Source organism: Artemia sp. Qi Xiang Cuo, chromosome 3, assembly GCF_049724085.1.
Source record: "Artemia sp. Qi Xiang Cuo chromosome 3, ASM4972408v1, whole genome shotgun sequence".
Classification (NCBI taxonomy): Eukaryota; Metazoa; Arthropoda; class Branchiopoda; order Anostraca; family Artemiidae; genus Artemia; species Artemia sp. Qi Xiang Cuo.
In genome coordinates, this window is record NC_142796.1 from 63940612 (window position 1) to 63961976 (window position 21365).

Consider the following 21365-nt stretch of genomic DNA (forward strand, 5'->3'; position numbering starts at 1 on the left):
AAGCTGGTGGGATCTTCGATCGCAAATTTTAATTATACTGCCATTTTAAGGGTCGAATTAGAGAACAAAATTAAGACGGATGTCCCGTTTACTCCCAGTCAGCTTCTTAAGAAGGTTCGTTGTGCCTGTCTATACCCGTGATTATTTTAGAATCACTATAGATGGCATTAAATGAACAGATAGCTGTCTTAAACCAAAACCCGTCAATGAAAAACTGCACACATTGATTTTGATCATGTGCATGATTCAAAGAATTGAAGGACTTTTTTATTCTACATTATGCTTGCCCTGTGTAACTGAATGCCTAAAAAATAGCCCTTGGGTACTAGTCTTTTAAACTTACTCCCCCCCCCTTACCAGCTACATTAATATAGATAATATTCGACCCATAATAGTTTAAAAACAATTTAGACAGTAATTTTAAATGGTCAATTAACCATCTTTAACCAGAACTTAGTAAATACATAATACCCGCATAGTGTTGTATTTCTGCTCAAGTTTTCGTTGGAGAGTTTCTCAAATAGCTAATAAAAAGAATGGTTTGGAACTGCAATAAGGGTTTCAATATAGTAGATTACTTCAAATTTAGAAGAATTTTATAGAACAATATTAGGAGATTCGAATTTTTACTTTTATTATGTGGAACGGTTCTTTAATCAGAATGATTTTAAGGGTATGTACACTTGAAGCAAAGGTCTGACTGCTCCAAACAAATGCCCAACAAGGTTGCTGTTGAGAGAACCGCATGAAAGTATGTGTCTAAAACTACGCATATATTTAGATTTCACTCTGGTAGATGCAAGATCTTTACATGAACCTGATTTCAAAGCGCATAAAATGTCTATTTTCATCTAAAGCTACAGTATCAATTCCTCATTACTGAAAGCAAAAAATACATTAAACGGCTATTTTTCTTTCATTAAAACACGTAAAAATGTCTAAAAACTAATCAAAATCCCAGAAGAAAATTGTTTTCGACATGCCCAACTTACAGATACGCGCTTCCAATGTCATTTCTGCATTTTGGAAATGAGGCCTCATTTTAGTCCTCCTTCCACTTATTTGGCGAACATCAATATTTGTATTTGTCCTTGCAAGATCATTATTCATTTGCAATAAAATTTAATAAGAACAAAACATCTTCAAACTTACTCTTTATTAAATAAAAAAAACAAGTTTTTTAAACTGAAAGTAAGGAGCGACATTAAAACTTAAAACTCCCAGAAATTAGTCAGTACATGACCGGGGCGGTCCCCTCCTCACCGCCTCTCTCTTTATTCCGTATATGAAAGGGGCTTTTCCCTCCTAAAAGCCTCTCTATTTACGCTAAAGTTTGATTCTGACTCAAAATTTTTTTTTATAAACAATAAAAAACTTTAGCGTAAAGAGCGAGGCGTTTAGGAGGGGACAGCCCCTTTCATATACGGAATAAAGAGCGAGGCGTTGAGGAGGGGACAGCCCCTTTCATATACGGAATAATTTCTGTTCGTTTTAAGTTTTAATGTCGCTCCTTACTTTCAGTTTAAAAAACTTGTTTTTTTTATTTAATTTCTGATCGTTTTTTAGTTAATGCAGCTTTTATTTGCATAAAAATTTTACTTTTCTTTTGCTAAATGAATGTCTTTACAAATTAACTTACGTAACTAACTTCTATATTCGTATATTTTTCTTCTGGCAAAAATTCAAAGTTGCAGATTTTTGCAGATATGAGCTTGAAACCTATGTAATAGGGTTTTCTGATACGCTGAATCTGACGTTGTGATTTTCATTAAAATTCTTTCACTTGTAGGGGATGTTTCCCCCCTCTTTAAAAAAATCGAGTAAATTTCCTCAGGCTTGTTGCCTTTGATGAGTAATACTAAACTTTATAAAATTTATATATTTAGAATCAGCATTATAAACATATTCTTTTGATACATTTATTGACATCAAAATTCTGTTTCTAAAAGTTTCGATTACTATTGAGCCGTATCGCATGTTTTTTTATTGTTTTTTATTACGTATATGTTATTACGTATATGAGGGAGTTCTTCCCTTAGTCAATACCACGCTCTTTACGTTAAAAGTTAAAAAAAAATTTGATTCACAAACCCCTGAATCACAAAGGCCATTTAATTAGAATAGAGAGCTCTTTTGAAAGCACTAAAAAAAACTGTAGCGTAAAGAGCGAGGTATTGACTTGGGGGAGAACCCCCTCACATACGTTATAATTTCTGTTCATTTTAAGTTCTAATATTCCTTCTTACATTTCATTTGAAAAAACTTGGTTTTTTTTTTATTTAATTTCTGATCGTTTTTTAAATAATGCTTGGAAATCCGGCGCCCCCTTCATAGAAATGTCCCTTCCTCCAAAGAAACATCCTCCACGAAAATATTCTCCAGAGTACCTCCCTCCTCTAGCCCCCCCCGCCAGACAAACTCTTTCCTGAAAACGGTTGTATACGTCCCAATGACCAATAAATACTGCTGGCAAGTCCGGCGCCCCCTTCCTGGCGATTTCCCTTCCCCCATGAAAAATTCCTTCATGAACAGATCCTCCAACATAACTCCCGCCCCACCCATCCCTCCCACTAGCAGAAAAAAACCTCCTGAAAACTTCTGTATACTTCCGAATAACCAATACTATATGTTAACATTGGGTAAAGTACATATCTTTTAGCCCTCCCTCTGGGTACTTCGGGGGATTAAGTCATCCCAAAAGACATATTTATCATATTTTTGACCATGCTGAACAAAATGGCTATCTCAAAATTTTGATCGGGTGACTTTGGGAAAACAATAAGCGTGGGAGGGGGCCTAGTTGCCCTACATTTTTTTTTGGTCATTTAAAAAGGGCACTATAAATTTTAATTTCCATTCCAATGAGCCCTCCTACGATATTCTCGGACCACTGGGTCGATACTCTCCCCTCTGGGTAAAAAACCCAAAAAAAAACAAACTAACACACACACCCGCATCCGTGATCTTTCTTCTGGCAAAAAATGGAAAATTCCACATTTTTGTAGATAGGAGCTTAAAACCTCTACAGTAGGGTTCTCTGATACGCAGAATATGATGGTGTGAATTTCATTAAGGTTCTATAACTTTTAGGGGGTCTTTCACCCTTTTTTCGAAAATCAGCCAAATTTTCTCAGGCACGTAACTTTTGATGGGTAAGATTAAACTTAATGAAACTTATATATTTGAAATCAGAATTAAAATCTGATCCTTTTGATGTATCTATTGGTATCAAACTCCCGTTTTTTAGAGTTTCGGTTACCATTGAGCCGGGTCGCTCCTTACTTACAGTTCGTTACCACGAACTGTTTGATACATCCCATAGTCCCTTTGTTTAGGCTGATGAAGTGCGTTGTATATACTTCTTGTGGAGACGTCAGTAGCGTCAAATAGGTAACCTGACTTTCAGCAAATGATAAGTCAGATAGACCATTGTTCTCATTAGCTGCGTTCGTTTTCACCGTTCGTCGTTCTTAGTACTAAAAAGATTTTCTCGGTTTTACTCTTAAATTGCGTTTTATTTCACCGTTCTAAGAACTTCGTTTTAACTGAAAAAACGGCTTATAAGAGCTTTCCTTAGCCAGATAAAATTTCAAAGTCACAGATAAAATTTCAATCAACCAGCACAACAAAAATGGAAAATATACTAGTGAATGTAGCAAAACAAGCAATAGAGTTACTAGAGGAAAGTGACTGTTGAGTCACTGTTGCACCGTTCTATAGAGTGCAAATGGGCATTCTTGCTTTTGAATGCTTATGAATGGGCATAGACATTAGATTAGTTGAAATGGGGGTGCAATCCTAAATAGTGGACTCCACATAGAAACACATGTTAAGAAAATATTTTTACTCCATAATATGGACAATACTCATAGTTGTGGCACTTGGCCTAACACTTAATCAGCCAAATGTCCTTTCTAAATCTTTAGCTTAAGACGTTTGAACAATTGAAAATATTACTAAGGGTATTGAAACCTGGGGTTAGCTGGAGTTTCTTAGTATTAGTTGTAATCTAAGACATCTAGAAATTCCTCCCATGATTTTTCCAAGTGACCCCTAAGGAATTTTTGAAAGTTTGGAAAGCAATTTATCCCAAAAATGCTTCCAGAACTTTCTGAAGATTTCAAAACTGTGCCACATATATAAAAAACAAATCACTACCATTTTTTAGATGAAAGACCCCATCAACAAAATCTACAAAATTAAAAATCAATAAACTTGTTTTCTGTCATGTTTTTTTTTTATGTTAAAACTTGGCGCCCAAAAGTAAAACTAAAGTTGTTGAACGGAGTATGAGGCTCAGTTCGTCGTTCTAAGAACAACGGTACTAAGAACGAAGAACGGCATTTCAAAGAACGGCTTATAAGCGAAACATTTCATAGAACGGCGAAAACGAACGGCTTAATTATAAAACCGAGGATTTGATTTCCATAGAACGACGAAAACGAACGGAGCTATTGTCAGATATAGACTCATCAGAGCTATCGCTTGTATTCAAATATAAACTAATTAAGAATAGGATAGACCTTTCCGACGTCGGAAAACGTAACGTAAAGCTATTGGTAAACACTAACGTTGTAACGCTAAAATTTGAATAGTTAAAGGGCTGGAGAGACATAATTCCTGTGTTTCAAAAGCGTTTGCGTACGGACATTATTTTTCTATAAAAAAAAAAAAAAAAAAAAAAAAAAAAAATGCAGCCCTTCTTTTCAATATTTAGCATGGACACTCAGAAAAGAAAACTGGTTTAGTCAAGACGTCAATTATTATATTAAGTGAGATTGCAGATATGTATGTTTCTTCCTCTTTTCTTAGATGAATAGTTTACCTCATCCCTTTTTCCCTTAGTTAAAAAGTAAGATTAAATATGACATTCTGACAATATGACCAAGTGATGCAAAAATGCTCTCAAACGGGACACAGTGAAAGTTGCCAAACTTTTGCTAGTCCTGGCCGGAAAGCTGGTCTCTATTTATTTCCGAATCTTATACTGGGACTAAAAGGAATATTCTGGAGATGTGGGAACACTTTTAACAGCCATATCAGTTCGGACAAGATCTTATTGTAATTAATCGCAAAAGCTTTTTATGGTTAAGCAAAAATAAGTGAAAGTTTCTAACACAATATTATCTACTTTGATTTTTTTTATCTATTTTCCTTTTAACTTTAACTCCCCCCCCCCTCCCCAATTACACTTTCTTGCAACCAGGGTGACCGGGACAAGCTGCCCCAGGCTCCGTGGTTGGAGGGATGTTGGGAGGATGCCGTGGATGGGGTTTCTGAGCCTTTTTTTATTTATGTTTAATTCGAGAGGGGGACGCCGTAATTGATTTTGCCCCGGGCGCCACCAACCCTGGGAACGGCCCTGCTTGAAATCTCTCCATTACACAAGCATAATAATTTTGTCAAAAAGAGATCTAAGAAGCAAACAACTTTTTTTCCAACGTAAATAGCTTACAATAGTTTGTTTTCTTTTTTTCTGAGACCACACACTGCCTACCTATGAACCTTTTTCTAAGACCACACTGCTTTTCTATGACGAACTTTTTTCAAAGGAATTTCTCCCACGCTTTTGACATCAAATTGGTTATATTTATATCTTTTAATGATTTATATTTGTTATTCACCCTATCCATAATATTCACTTCATATTTACGTCGATATTTTACTATTTATATTATTCATAGTAAGGTATATAGTAAGCAAATTAGACATTTTAAGGTTAATGTTCGCTGTTCAATTTTTGGTCTGTTATTTTTTCTACTCTCCTGCTGTTCGAATGTATAAACAACAGTCACCAATTCTGCTATCATCCATAAATGAAATTCAACTTAATCGATCTACCAAAATAAACTTTTGAAATTTAATTTACATTATATTTTAGGTCGAAAGCAAGTTGAATATAGGCTGAAAATTGCTGAAAAATATTTTCTATTTTTTAAGCATGTTAAGATAATTCTCCAGGAAAAAGACTTAGCAACATCATAATTCTAGCCCCGCGAATGGACAGATCTGAGGCTAATGAATCAAACAATATAAATATCTTATACTTTCGGGCAAGTTATAGCTGCAGACTTTTCGCAAAATCACCTCTTTCAGTGGGAATGTATACCTTAAGTAATATTCCAGAGAATAGACAGAAAAAGCTCTCTCCCTTACCTTGGGTTCATTAAGATATTACTGGCAGAGCTTCAACCACTAAGGGATGGATTCTTTACGTGAATTAAATAAAAAAAACAGGTTTTTTTAACTGAAAGTAAGGAACGACGTTAAAACTTAAAACGAACAGAAATTAGTCCATATATGAAAGGGGCTGTCCCCTCCTCAAGGCCTTGCTCTTTACGCTAAAGTTTTTATTGTTAAAAAAATAGAGTTGTGAGATAGTCAAGCTTTAGCGTAAAGCGCGAGGCATTGAGGAGGGGACATCCCCCTTCATATACGGAATAATTTCTGTTCGTTTTAAGTTTTAACGTCGTTCCTTACTTTCAGTTAAAAAAACTTGTTTTTTTTATTTAATTTTTGAACGTTTTTGAATTAATGCAGGTTTTGATTTTGGCTCACCGTACATGAATAATTAAAACAAAATTTGCACATTATATTTGGTTAAATGGCTTTCTCGAAACTTCTTTAATCTTATTTACGAACGTTTTTATTAGTAATAAATATACGTAACTTAGAATTAACTTACGTAACGAACTTCTATATTCATAAATTTTTAACACGTATTTTAGGGGGTTCGCCCCCTAGTCAATACCCTGCTCTTTAAACTATAGTTCGAATTTTTTTTCCAGTTCTTTAAAAATGACCTCTTAATCACAATCAGTTGATCAGTGGAAAAACTTGTTTTTTTTTTTATTTAATTCCTGATCTTTTTCTTTAATAATGCTGGGAAATCCGGCGCCCCCGTCGTAGCAATGTCCCTTCCCCCAGGAACACGTCCGGCATGGACAGTTCCGTCCCTATTGCCCCCGCCCCTCTCCTTCCCCCACCTACCAGAAAAAATCTCCTCTGAAAAAGTCTGTATACTTCCCAATAACCAATAATATATGTTAACATTGAGTAAAGTTCATAACTTTCAGCCCTCCCCCTGGGGACTTTGGGGGATCAAGTCATCCTAAAAGACATTTTTATCATATTTTCGACCATGCTGAACAAAATGGCTATCTCAAAATTTTGATCGGGTGACTTTGGGAAAAAAATGAGCGTGGGAGGGGGCCTAGTTGCCCTCAATTTTTTTTGGTCAATTAATAAGGGCAATATTAACTTTAATTTCCGTTCCAATGAGCCCTCCTAAGATATTCTAGGACCACTGGGTCAATACGATTACCCCTGGGAAAAAAAAACAAAAAAAAAAAAAACAAACAAATAAACACGCACCCGTGATCTTTCTTCTGGCAAAAAATGCAAAATTCCACATTTTTGTAGATAGGAGCTTGAAGCCTCTACAGTAGGGTTCTCTAATATGCTGAATATGATGGTGTGAATTTCATTAAGGTTCTATAACTTTTAGGGGTCTTTCCCCTTTTTTTGAAAATCAGCCAAATTTTCTCAGGCGCGTAACTTTTGATGGGTAGCTCTAAACTTGATGAAAGTTATATATTTGAAATCAGCATTGAAATCTGATTCTTTTGATATATCTATTGGTATCAAAAACCCGTTTTCTAGAGTTTCGGTTACCATTGAGCCGGGTCGCTCCTTACTTACAGTTCGTTACCACGAACTGTTTGATAACTTTTTTTGAAGAATTTAGCGTGTCCCTCCTCTTTCCTGCGCGTATCCTCACTGAAAATGGGCTAAAATCTGTGGTGAAGTTCTATTTTTGTTCTTTTTTGGTTAAATGGAGTTCTTTACTTTTTTTTGAAAAAGTTTTTTTTTTAATTATTATCAAGTTAATGGCCTTTTAAGCTTCCTTTAGGTAAATACGCGTAAAATCTTGGGTGACACAATTTAAATATCACGAGGGGGTATCAGAATTTAAACCTTGCTAAATCCAAGGTGGGGAAATTCAATGATAGGGTGAAACCCAACCCGAGTTTTTAACCACTGAGAAAGTCAGCTGTACGATTCGACCTAATTCCTGACTCGCTACAAAGTAGACCATACCTAATTCCAGATTTGGCGTAAATATGCAACAATACTCAAACAGAAAATTTCTTGTCTGTTGACTTGATTTATCTCTTGGGGGAGAGATCATTGACAGCATGCTAGAGGAACGATTTCATCATATTCCTTCTGTATAAGCATGTATTCTTAAACAGTTGAATACGATAACATAGACACAATTAGCTTCGTCTATCAGAAAAATTTATAAGAAAATCTGATCATAATTATTAAAAATGTGAGTGGGGTTTCATCATTGTTTTTATAGCAAACCAGGGGCGTAATTTGCCAGGAACAGGGGAGGGGGGAACTGTCCCTCCCAGACCTCGGCCCCCCTCCCCCCGCTGAAATGTATTTTCTTCAAAAATCTTGTCAAAACTAAGACAAGCTTGCATAATTCAAGCATCCGCTGAAACGGGTCAGTTGTCTTCCCCCCCCCCCAGGATTTTGAAGAAATTACGCCACTGTAGCACAAGAAAATATAAGATTTTGAAATTGTGTCCTCTCTGGAAGCACAGGCGTGCCACTAATCCCAGAATTGTACATTAAATCAGTGTTTTCCAAGTTTCAATACGATACCTACATGAACTATTTGAGTAACTTCTCAGGGCTATAATAATTTCACGCAAAAAACACGTTACCTTGAATTTTTTTTCTATAAATTTTGACCTTCACAACGTTTTACGATGCCTTGAATAAGAAAATAGTTGTAGGTCATAAGTATATTTGTATTCACACCATTTCCATTTTTCGTTTTTCGACATCAGATCCCCACCGCCCCAAAAAAATAAAATAAAACCATTCTAAGCAATAATACAAAAGCAAATAAGAACATATTCTAACTTTAATTTAAAAAAGAAACACAGACAGAATTACACATAAATCAAATAATTTTTAGGCTATATACCGAAACTTCCCTTCACACAAACTTGCCATTACTGTTCTCAACCGATCATTTTTAGATTTGAACCAACAAGCCAGGTTTCATAGAACTTTCAAGTACTAGTTTGACGTTTGTATTTTCCAGATATTGGTTTTCAGAATAGTTTGTATTCCCAGTTCTCCCTCAGATCACTCTTAGCTACGAGCCGACTTTAGTTTCACCATTCTTTGATTCCAACAAGGTTGAACATGTAAAGATTCTAACTTGTGTTTTATCCAATGTAAGTACAGTGGTTGAGTTGCACGAGAGTTAAGTTATACGAGGGCTCAGTTGCACGGTGGTTGAGTTGCATGGTGGTTCAGTTGCACGGTTGTTCAGTTGCATGGTGGTTCAGTTGCATGGTGGTTCAGTTGCATGGTGGTTCAGTTGCATGGTGGTTCAGTTGCATGGGGGTTCAGTTACACGAGCGTTCAGTTAAATGGGGTTGAGTTGCCCGGGGGTTGAGTTGCACGAGGACTCAGTTCAATTGGGTTCAGTTGCAAGATGGTTCAGTTGCACGAACCATCGTATTTTTTTTAAACAATAAAAAACTTTAGCACAAAGAGCGAGACGTTGAGGAGGGGACAGCCCTTTTCATATACGGAATAGTTTCTCCTCGTTTTAAGTTTTAATGTCGCTCATTACTTTCAATTAAAAAAAAACTTGTTTTTTTTATTTAATTTATATTCAGAAAGGACAATTTTTTGAGAGCGTTTTTATTTACGAGAATGTAGATGGGATAGAGTGAAATTGTATTTATTAAAATCTAAGATGGGGGAAGGGTAATTTTTTGTTTTATCGATTTTGTCAGTGAAAATATCAAGAGCTGGTATTTTCAATCAAATGCAAAAGAAGGATTTTTCAAAACTCATTAGGGAAGCAATCTGGGGGAAGAGGCCACTGTCCTCTCTCCCTGAAATCCAGGTAGCTTGGTGTCCCACTTTTCTAATAATGTATCCATAGTTCCTTTTTCTGGTACATTTTACTATACTTCCTTAATTACTTGTGCTGAAAGGCTAAAAGTTTATAACTTAAACAATAGGTCATAATAGACTAATTCTGTTGCTATTGACTTGTATCTGTGCAAAATTATTTCATTTTGTTCTTTAATTTGTTAAATTTCCTGTTTATGGTAATTTTCTATTATTTCTAAAACCAGTGAAGCAAAAAATAAGTTTTTAAAAAAAGAAATCTGAAGCACGTACATTAGAAAACTTCTAGGAAATTGAGGTATGACTAATTTAGTATGCATGACTTGGAATAAATTACTTAATATTCTGTGGTATATAAAGCGAGAAAATCAGAAAAAATTGCACAGTTAACTTACAGTCACAATGAAGACAGTTTCTTCTTATTGTAAAGCTGCTGTTATTTTGAGTAAGTTTCTTGACTATTATCGCTAAAATTCACCTATGTTTTTTTTTCTTCTGAAAATCATTTTATCTTTGGGGTTGCACCCTCAAAGGCGAGCAGCACAAAACAATGCGTAGTTTCATGATATGGGGGATAACATAAATAGGCAATACTATGGTGTTGCCTATGGGGGGCTATAGTTTTCAATGTATTATGTTGTTTTTACCAGAGGCACTTTGTGACAAAGGGTTTCATCATATGTATTATGTATTATGTTGTTTTTACCAGAGGCACTTTGTGACAAAGGGTTTCATCAAACTACGGAGGGGCTCATTTCATTAGAAATCAAAATATCTAGTGCCCTTTAACCTAAGCTTTATGGGATGTAAAATGATCAAAGGGCATCCAGCTCACTCCCCTTCTACGCCCTTTTTTTTCAAATGCATCCAACCAAAATTTGATAATGCCATTTTGTTCAAAATAGTTTAAAAGTCAAGCAACTATTTATCCAGGATTGACAGACCCCCCTCCCTCCCCCCGAGACCTGGGTCTTGGGAGTTACATTGATTAAAAATATCAGTTTTAAATATAAGTGCTAGACTTGAGACTCTTTGTCCGTGAGGACAGGAATTCGATTCCTGGTGTCACCGGTTAATTGGTTTGAACGGGGGTCGGTGGCGTGACTCTGAAAGCTCAGCCAGAGTCGACCCAGCTCTAAATAGGTAGCCTACCTGGAGAAATCTAGGGAAAGTAAATAGGAAGGGTGTGGCGAAAGGTGTAACCATTTTTTAGCTCAAAACCCTTATTAATGATTTAGATTTGAAACGTTTATGATAAATGAATTATTTGGATTTTCTGTTTCTTCTTTAATTTTTCTTTGATTCTATCTTATTGCAATATATCGCTTTTCTTTGTTACTTTATAAATAAAAGTATCTCACTTGGAGTTTGATAAGATTAAAAAACCAAACAGGATGCATTCGTTTTTTTTATCATACCATTGATTTCCTTACGGGAAAACGGATCGAATCCCACAAATAAATTTAAAATAACAGTATATTTTACCATTAATTTTTATTTATCTAGAATTAATTTTACTTATTGTAATTTTATTGACCTCTTAGAATACAACTAAATTTTTACTATTTTCTTTAAATTTTATTTTTCCCTTAAAAGCAAATGCAAATATTTTAGGTTAAAAAATTTTTAAACACTTTCCCAACAGAAAACATTTTTGGTTTACTAACATGATAGGTTTTTTTTTTTTTAATTTTAGAAATGGTATTGAGCGTTCAGTTACTATGGAGTTTAATTCGCTCTTTTTATTGGATTGCCGCTCTTTCTCCGCGGAGAAAAGATTTATTTAAAAAAAAATATTTTGATTTTTGAAGTTTCCTAGCTTTTGAAGGTCCAATAAAGGGTTTACACCAGGATTTATATATTAAATATAATAGAATTTTGCAATTTCTCCCCTAGCTACAAATACATACGTAATATATTTGAATGTATATATTTTATATATATAAATTATATTTATCATATACATTTTATATGCTATATAAATATATTTATTAGCGTATATAAAAATATATACAAGTTACTAAAGTTACGTAGCAACTGGCTTTCCGAACAAAGAACATTATTGATATTCTCACTTGACAGTTTTTCCTAAAAAATATTTTCCTTAACAACAAATATATAATTCCATTTCATAGTTCCTTTTTTATAGTTAAAAAAAAGCTGTTAATAGTTAATAAAAAAAACGCTAAAACAGCATTTTTTTTATAGTTTCGGCTATTTCAAGCCAGAAGATAGGAGAAAGAATTGAATGTGGAATGACAAAGGAAGAAGAAGAGATGAAGAATGTGAAAATTGAAACCTACTATGACGAAACCACTATGAACTACTATGGAATGACGAGAGAAGAAGACGTTTGTCCACGTGGATATTATTGTAAGAATATGACATATCGTTATTTGAAAGAAATCAATCCCCCTGATCCTTTGACAGACACCGATTGTTATGGATGGACCTACGGGTCCATCGGGACCTGTAGTAAAAAACCTAATTGTGAGGATATGGCATGGCATGAATTGCCCCGCGACATATGGTGTGGAAATTATTATGCAGACCTGAATATTGAAGAACGAATGAAGAAACTTAAAAAATGGACAAAGCAAGATCATACTAACTTTTGTAAATTTGTCTCTGTGAATAAGCAACTTGACAGAATGCTCGACTTTGGCTTTTTCAAAGTCCCGAATCCATTTTATTCCGTTGAGATAGAGGAGAAAGGTGTTAAAGCTGAAATGTGTTTTTACTCTAATAAATGGATGTGCAAAATAAACTTTAGAATAGCAAATTTTTATTTTAGTAATTGTATCTTGAAGGTGTAGCTTGAAAGGTTTCACTTATCGCTTGCCCTTTCATATTTCATTCTTTGTATGTGTTTTGTTCATTCCAAATTTTATTCTTTATATGGTGGTAGGTTTGTTTGTTGTAGATCCTGATTTATGTGAATAAGGTATTTCAAACTTAAAATTACCATTCTGTTCGTATCTGTAGGATTTTTATTAAAATTAAACTTAAAAAAGCTTTTTTATAAAAAGATCAATCTAGTAGATTTTAAATTTTGACTTGGGGGAACAAGATGAGCAACCCTTGCCCTGAGGGTTTTGGAGGAGTATCCTCCTCAAAAATATATTTTCTATTTGGAAATCAACTACGCTGAACAAAATTGTGAAGTATGGTATATTTCTCTAAAAAAATACCGTCTTATTGGTCCCCAGTGGGGGGTGATAAAGCCTCCACGAGGACAAGACCTTGGGTAGCGTGGTAGGCAGGATTCGTATCTACTCAAGATGTTGCTAAGACTACTTTAATAACCGAATAGACAAAATACAATACTAGAGTACACTTGTGAACAGTCCTCTTGAAGACGTAGAGAATCCAAGCTATAGTCAACTTGCACCGGCTGGCACCGTTGATTTGGACGTGGCTGCTGCACTTTCCAAGCTCGCCGTCTATAGTTGGCTAGTGGAGGTTACTGGAACTCTCCGACGGCAGTGATGTGGAGGTTATTGTTAAACTCTCCCAGCGTACCGTATATTATAGAAAGATGGAGGTTGCTCGAACTCTCCCAGCGGTGTTCCTCTAACCACTTGTCACTGTTGGCTCTCAAAGCTGAACTGTTCACAAGTTGTCTTTTCCCCCTTCTTATCTTCCAAGGCCCAAGCATACAATTCTGGTTCCATGACCCCCAAAGTAGCCTCTCATTGGCTGGCAGGTTTTTAGTCATGTGATCCACTACCTTGAATAGAAAAGAAGGCAGAAACAAGCGCATAAAACAGCACATACCCAACTATACCCTTGAAGTGGAACATGCACTAAATACCAAAAATATACCCTTAACGTAATAAAACACTAAATACAAGAAATACACTTATATCTAACTTGCGTAAGCCTAGCAACAATCTTTACATTTCTCCCCCCCTCCTTTTTTGAAAAAAAAAACATTTTTATTACTTTTTTTTCATACATTTTAAATTAATTTTTATTCCTTCCCTATTCACATTTGTTATTATTCATTGTCCCCTTGTTCAACTATTCTAAAACCATTTTTTTTCATTTCTCTATAATCAATCCATAATTTCCTTAATTTGAGGAGAATCACCGTGGAAATTCCGATAAGGATTAGGAAAATTAACGTGCCACCAGTCATGATCCCAAGACTCAAGGACTGTGCTTATTCAATTTTTCTGTGTAATTTTGTTTTGCTCAAAATAGATTTTAGGCTGTTTATGCCTTTTTCAGAATACATCTCTCTCTCGAGAAAGCTATGAATTTTTTTTAAGTCTAATGATTCGAAATCAAAATTAAGTTTTGTAGCATTGAAAAGAATTTTACTATGAGCGAATTTAGTCAAGTTGACCTCTGTTTTGCCTTCATACAATTTTGGAACGGAGAATTTTTCATGGGCAAGGGAACATTCGTCCTTTAGTTGAACAAGGACGGATCCTAAAATTTATAATCGTTGTTGCTCCTTTAATGCTTGGCATATGACAGAATTTTTAATTTGGTTGAAATTGGTGTAACAATTAACAAGTAAGTTTTCCAAACAGGGATTATAAGAGGATTATGAACTTTTCGTATATTAATATCGCATTCATTTTTAATGATTTCTTGGTTATTTGTGAAGCAACCGAAGGAACAGTCAAGAAGCGTGCTGTGACGTATAACGATTCTGTCTTTGCAAATTACCCTTTTTGCATTAAAATTACAAGAGTTGATGAAGTTTTCATTTTGCAAAAAATACATTTTTTCTTCTTGATCTATTCCAAAGTATGGGGAAGTTGGTATGAGGGAATGAAATAAATTTGTGTCATTAGTGGGATAGGGAATGCTTAAAACTTCAAAAGGTTGAAATCGTCCTGATCTTTTAAATTAAATCTAACGAACACGAAACTATCATTGATATAGTGTCACTCACGCTACTGCATTCAGCGTTTTATATACCCTTGATGGCCACCTAACAATAATTTGTTATGCATTAAGGCAATGGTTGTAGAGATAAGTTCTTTTGGTACCAAAATTTTATATTTATTTACTCGTCTCTTATCTCCAGTAATATCGACTGCATATAATAGCCCATTATGAATTACCCGTTAATATTCTAGTAGCCATTTTGTTAATATGTTTGCGTCATCTGCCTCAATTTCGAGCCTGGGAGACTCTATACCAGAATCATGATTTTCCTGTGAGCCAAAGCTTTTTCAGCCGGTGCGCACTAGATTGCCACCCTTTTCTGCATCTCGGTGGATGCAACCCTTTTGTGCACCCCTTAAAGGGGACTCAATGCTTACCTCTTGGATTACATAATCCTTGGTCATGACTTGTCCGTGAATAATATTCATGATAGGCTTACCCCTTACGTCCGACCGACTAGTACAAATTGCGTAATTTGGGCCCGATTCCTGAGACTCAATTTCCCAAAAATCAAATCGTTTTCCGGGTACAGTTTCCAAAAATTTGTACGCTGCTTTTATTTTTTTTATCGCGCTTTTGAGCTTGTCTGAGGTCCTTTTTTCCTAGTCCACTAAAATCAACATAGTCCCACTGAAGGCACTCAAATTCCTGTTCCAATGCATCAATCTGAATGTTTCTGTATTTTTCAAAAAATCCAGAACTAGGGCGGGTCTAATAGTTGCTAGGATTTTTAAATCCAGGAATGTGATGAAAGGTAAATTGCTCACTGTCTATTAAAACAGCTATATGGTATAACTTGCTATTTACATCTTTAGCACTCTTTAAATAAGATAGTGCTCGACACTCTGTATAGCACTGTGTACGAGTGGACCATAGAAAGTTTTTTTTAGCATGTTTAATCACGGAATATAGTGCGAATAATTCTCAGCTATGATTGTCATAACTAGACGAGGGTCCGCTGAGAATTTTAGAATAGCTTGCAACTATTTGAAAGCTATCTGTGGTTTTGCATTTTACACAATGTAGAGCGCTAATTGCTTTCATGCTAGCATCTGTGAAAAAATGAAAATCTTCTGATTTCGATGTAAAACGGAGAAGAATTATGTTTGGATTTGTATGTTCGGATTTTTTTTTCATATGCCTCCATCTTGGTGGGTCCAAAAACAAATGGGACATTTTTGCGAGTTAGGTGAACCAAAGGATATGAAATTTCTGCATAGTTAAGTTAAAAACTTCGTAAAAATGAAGCCATGCCTAGGAAAATACGAACGTCCGAAACGTCCCTATGTGGTGTTTTCGCCCCAACCACTTCAATCTTTTATTCCTGAGGAGAAATCCCTTCGGGTGAGACTTTGAATCCTAACAGATTGACTGAATTTGCAAAAAAACAGCATTTTGATAAATTGAGTTTAAGGTTGAATTCACGTAACCTTTCAAAAACAATTTTTCAATGTTTCAAAGGGTCTTCAAAAGTTTTGATGTGCGTATGTCTTTTTAAATCATTTGCATATAAACTCAAAATATTATAGACGGTTCTGTATTCCGGTGTTTTACTCGTGACACTATGAAAAATTATTCCAAGAATTTACAATAAGAGCAGCTTAGTTCCATTATCTAACCGTGGTTCTTTCAAAAATCGGTCTTGCATAAATTTAACATTAAAATAAAATAATTTGCGACTTTCTTCGGATCAATTTCACGAATAAAAAGAGTGTTTGATGTCTAATGTAGAAAATTGTTTTTTTCCTGCCATATCAGTTATAACTTCTTCAATTCTGCGAATTTCCCATTGACTATCTTTAATACCTTTATTGACTTCTCTAAGATCAATTGAGAACCTACTGTTTTCTTTATTCCAAAGATGTTTTGGGAAGATTTTACCCTTTTTATTAGGTTTGCCTATGATAAAAACAGACGAGTTGAATAGTGATCGACCCACTTCAATAATCTTAGCTCGAAGTATTTCCTTGAAGTGTTTCATTATTACTTCCAGCATTAAAAATGATAATGGAAATTGTTTTTGGCTTTTAATTGGAACTGTTTCATCAATTGGAACGACAAATCCATCTAAGTCATTACCCCCAATATCATAAGCAGTGCGAGCGAATACATCTTTAAATTTACAATTGAAAGTTTTAAATTTTTCACTATTTTTACTGGTTAATTCTCCGGTATTGACATGTTCTAAAAATTCATCACTAGGCCATTCAGTTTTTAAATCTACCTGAGTTTTATTGCTTTGAGAAAATTCATTTTCAGCACAGGCTGCAATTAACCCAGAGCTTGAGGCTAAGTCGTCTGGGAGAAGCTCAAAATGTCCAATTAATTTACCTCTTAATAAGGTTACTTTATCTTGCGTGGGGTTAAAAAATACTAAGGGAAATGAGGAATGAGACACTTCACTGATTGACCCTGAAATACAGATTTGCCACGCTGGTGAAGGCGTGAACATCAGACAATCCCCATGAGCTACAGGACTTTGGTTAATAGATTGCGGTTTCACTTTGATTATTCTAAAAGAGTTTGGTGAAATGGTTATCTGTTTAGCTACATATACATTTCCTGTACAAGCGTTACCAGTGTTTTCGGCAAAAAATGCGCTAAAATTTTCTTGATATAGACTATTGGAGCCTAAACTGATTTGGTTTTGACGGGTACCAAGAGAAATGTCTAAACAATTTAAGAAATCATAGCCTACTATTAGAGGAAACTTAAGTTCACTAATAACGAGAAATTCCCAATGAATTTTTTTTTTCACTCCGTCAGATGTAGCAACAAGAATTTTGATTTTCCCCAAAACAGGCAAACTATTTCCACTCAAGGATTTTATAGCTTAGTCTGAAGTTTTAATATCATTTCGTGTCTTCCCAATAAGGCTTTATGATAAATTTCAATATGATATCGACCTTTGACAACAGGTGTAGATCAATGCTAAGATTGTAAAATATTCTCACACTTTTACATAATACGTAACTGGAGATGAAACACCGTTGGTTGATTCTGGTATACTCAAATAACAAATTTGTGAATCAGAACGGTTCACAGAAGAAATATTATTTATTAGAGGACTTCGCATAAGGTTCGACTCGGCCTCCGGTAAAGTCGAATTATTTAGTTTTTTTGGTTTGCTTGTGGTAGATTTATAGGCGCTGGGGCTAAGCAAAATTTTGACTTGTGCCCTATTTCACCACAGCGGATACACGTTATAGGTTCCTTACATTCAGATTGTCTATGTGGACCCCTGCAATTCCAACATTTTATGCGAGCGTTACCACTAAACTTGTTTCTCAAATAATTAATTCTAGATTATCTTGATAGATAGTGAGTTCATCTGTGTGACATGTCATTGTTAATGTTTTTAACAATGACTGCTGAAGTTACTAATGAACTAGGAGTAAATTATGTTGAGTATATTGTTTTAAATCTAATAACTAATTATAGTAGTTCGTTATTCTAGAAATCTGGTGATGCTTGTTCCATTACTTGGCTCACGATTTTAGTTTTTAAGACACTTTTAAAAATGTTTGATATGAGACTACTGGCGTCGTTTTGGTCGGCTGGCTTGCAATAATCCTTTTCATTACCAGCTATTCTAGAATAAAATTGAGAGACTAATTCGTTCTCTTTCTGTTTTTCTCTAACTAATGCTTGTAGTTTTTGTCCTACACTTTTTTCTGGGCAAAAGGCTATTTTAAGGGTTCTTTCGAGGTCAGAAAGATTTTTGATACTGTCCGGATCAACATTATACAGAAATCTCTGAATCTCCCCCCTGGTGTAACAGATAGCCTGAGACACCATAGAGGCGTCCCCCTTGGACTGACTCTTTTGTATTTGTTTTAGAGTTAAGATCCAGGAATGAATATCGCCTGGATGCGAAAGTATAGGAATTGGTGGACATTGTTCTATATAATAATTAACAGGCATAGGAGGAGTTGGTTGGTAAATATCAGAACTAACTCTCTGCGATGACAGACAAGCCTCTGCATTTGCTAGCCTAGCTTCAAGGTCTTTAACGTGGGCCCCCAAATCGGCTAGCATGGTTTTAAATTTAAGGCTAGGAAATAAAGACAGCTTAATAAATTATTGGAAAGGATTTTCTTAGAAATAGTCAACAACACCGTGAGTAGCTGCCACCAATGTGAAGTGTGGTATATTTCTCTAAAGAGATACCGTCTTATTGGTCCCCAATGGGGGTTGATCAAGCCTCCACGAGGACACGACCTTGGGTAGCGTGGTAGGCAGGATTCGTATCTACTCAAGAGGTTGCTAAAACTACTTTAATAAACGAATAGACAAAATACAATACTAGAGTACACTTGTGAACAGTCCTCTTGAAGCCGTAGAGAATCCGAGCTATAGTCAACTTGCACCGGCTGGCACCGTTGATTTGGAAGTGGCTGCTGCACTTTCCAAGCTCGCCGTCTATAGTTGGCTAGTGGAGGTTACTGGAACTCTCCGACGGCAGTAATGTGGAGGTTATTGTTAAACTCTCCCAGCGCACCGTATATTATAGAAAGGTGGAGGTTGTTCTAACTCTACGAGCGGCTGTCCTCTACCCGGTTGTCATTGTTTGTTTTCCACTTTGAACTTTTCAAATGTTGTCTTTAACCGCTTGTTATCTACCAAGTCAAACACATTGAGAACTCGTTCCGTTGCACCTCAAATTAGCCTCTACTTGTCCGGTGGGTTTTTAGCCTTGGTGATCCACTACCTTGAATAGAAAAGAAGGCAGAAACAAGCGCATAAAACAGCACATACCCAACTATACCCTTGAAGTGGAACATGCACTAAACACCAAAAATATACCCTTAACGTAATAAAACACTAAATACAAGAAATACACTTATATCTAACTTGCGTAAGCCTAGCAACAATCTTTATAAAATGGCTATCTCAAAATTTTGATTGGATGTGTTTGGGGGAATGATGGGCGTGGGGGCGGCTAGTTGCCCTCCAATCATTTTTGACTATTAAAAAGGACAATACCCCTTTAATTTCCAATCGATTGTGGGTGTTTTTAAGTTTCTATGACAACGATGTTTCTACTAATTTAGTGGAAGAAGGGGAGGGGGTGGCTCAACAATTAATTTGTTCAAGCTTATTTCATACGGTTTTCAATTACCATCAGATTTGACTCGGTTTGATATTTCCAAACGCAAATTTGACTGCTTAGTTTTTTGTCTTGTACGTATATAAGATACAGCAAAAGTCAATATCTAAATTTTTAGTAAACACACAAAAGTACTGTCTCCAATAAAGCTCAATTTATGAGGTTTTTGATTGATGTGGGGGATTCCTCATGTTTTAAAATATTAGATGTTAGCCAAAAATTTTGCGTTTATTTGTTTTTGTTTTCCTTTTGTTTTTCGTATCAAGGATAATCTTGTATGACTTTGATAGAACCGTTTTACTGTTTTAAGAAGTGTTTTCAAATCATTTCTTCCAATCTCCTCATAGTTCTTGCGTAAACATTACTTTAATTTTTTTTTCTCCCTGAATTCTGGGCAATTCTATTGGTATTACGCTGAATTAGTGGTATTATTTCTGTTGTTTTGTTTTTGTTTCATTAATATCCTATACCAGTTTGTTTCACCTCAAAAAATATTTTAATTTGATTTTATGACTGTTTGACTTACAGCTTACTTAAATTCAAAAATTATATACCATTTTGACCTTGGAAATGTTAAAAGTTTGCAATTTTGTTTTTATTAATCTACGTGATTCCTTATGCTTTAAAATACTAGGAGGAAGCAACAAAATTTGTAGCTCTTCTTTTTATAGCCTTGAGCAAGGCCGTATCCAGTGGGAGGGGGTATTGGGATTGAGCCTCCTCCCTCCCCGAATTTTTTCCGAATACAAAAAAATTAAAAAAAGTTAATTTTATTTTTGTGTGTGTTTCTTAAATTTTTTCTGTAAATTTACCCCCCCCCCCAACAAAAATCATGGATACGCCCATTGCCTTGAGAATAATCATGTATGACTAGTAATCAGATAAATTTTTCTCATTCTTTTATAATTTTGCGCAATCGCTGTGTTAAGTTTTACTCTCGCTGATTTTATGTAATTGTATTTTTATATGATTATATATAGATATTTTACTTTGGTTTTTATTATGTCTCTAGGCAGCTTTTCATGTTATTTTTAATACCTTATCAGGATTCAGTAATCAGTTTTCATATGATAATCTAATGAGGTGTTTGTTTCAAGAATTTGTTTTTGCATTTCTAAAGAACTTATTTTTCCTTAGTCACCTTTTTTTCTATTAATATTTTTCCTTTTTTCGTTTGAGCAAAATTTTAGTATAAATACAAAGATGCAATCAAAATTTTTCAAATCTTAAAATCGCCACACCATGCAGGTTTTGATACACACAAACCATTTTGTTTTGAACTTACACCAAAGGGTGGCGAATGTGGTCTATACCTCCGATTAATTAAAAAATGCAAAGTTTTTCCGAGGGAAGTAAAGAGCGAAGTTGAAACTTAAAACGGACAAAAATTATTACTTCA

General features: G+C 35.1%; 1 protein-coding gene and 1 long non-coding RNA gene across 3 annotated transcripts in view; one reads left to right on the plus strand and one right to left on the minus strand.

Moving 5' to 3' along the window:
* The window catches only part of LOC148954404 (uncharacterized), a 177485-nt gene that overhangs the window by 92810 nt on the left and 63310 nt on the right, over positions 1 to 21365 (minus strand). The window lies entirely within an intron of this gene.
* Positions 10354 to 14386, plus strand: LOC148954405 (uncharacterized). The gene is made up of 2 exons (XM_089087079.1): positions 10354 to 10396; positions 12160 to 14386. The coding sequence occupies exons 1-2, from the start codon at positions 10354 to 10356 to the stop codon at positions 12765 to 12767; spliced, it is 651 nt and encodes a 216-aa protein (XP_088943205.1). The 3' UTR covers positions 12768 to 14386.

Coding starts and splice junctions, on each gene's coding strand:
- LOC148954405 (XM_089087079.1), top strand. CDS start 10,354: ATGAAGACAGTTTCTTCTTATTGTAAAGCTGCTGTTATTTTGA. Junction 10,397..12,159: donor TAAAGCTGCTGTTATTTTGA/GTAAGTTTCTTG, acceptor TTTTTTTTATAG/TTTCGGCTATTTCAAGCCAG.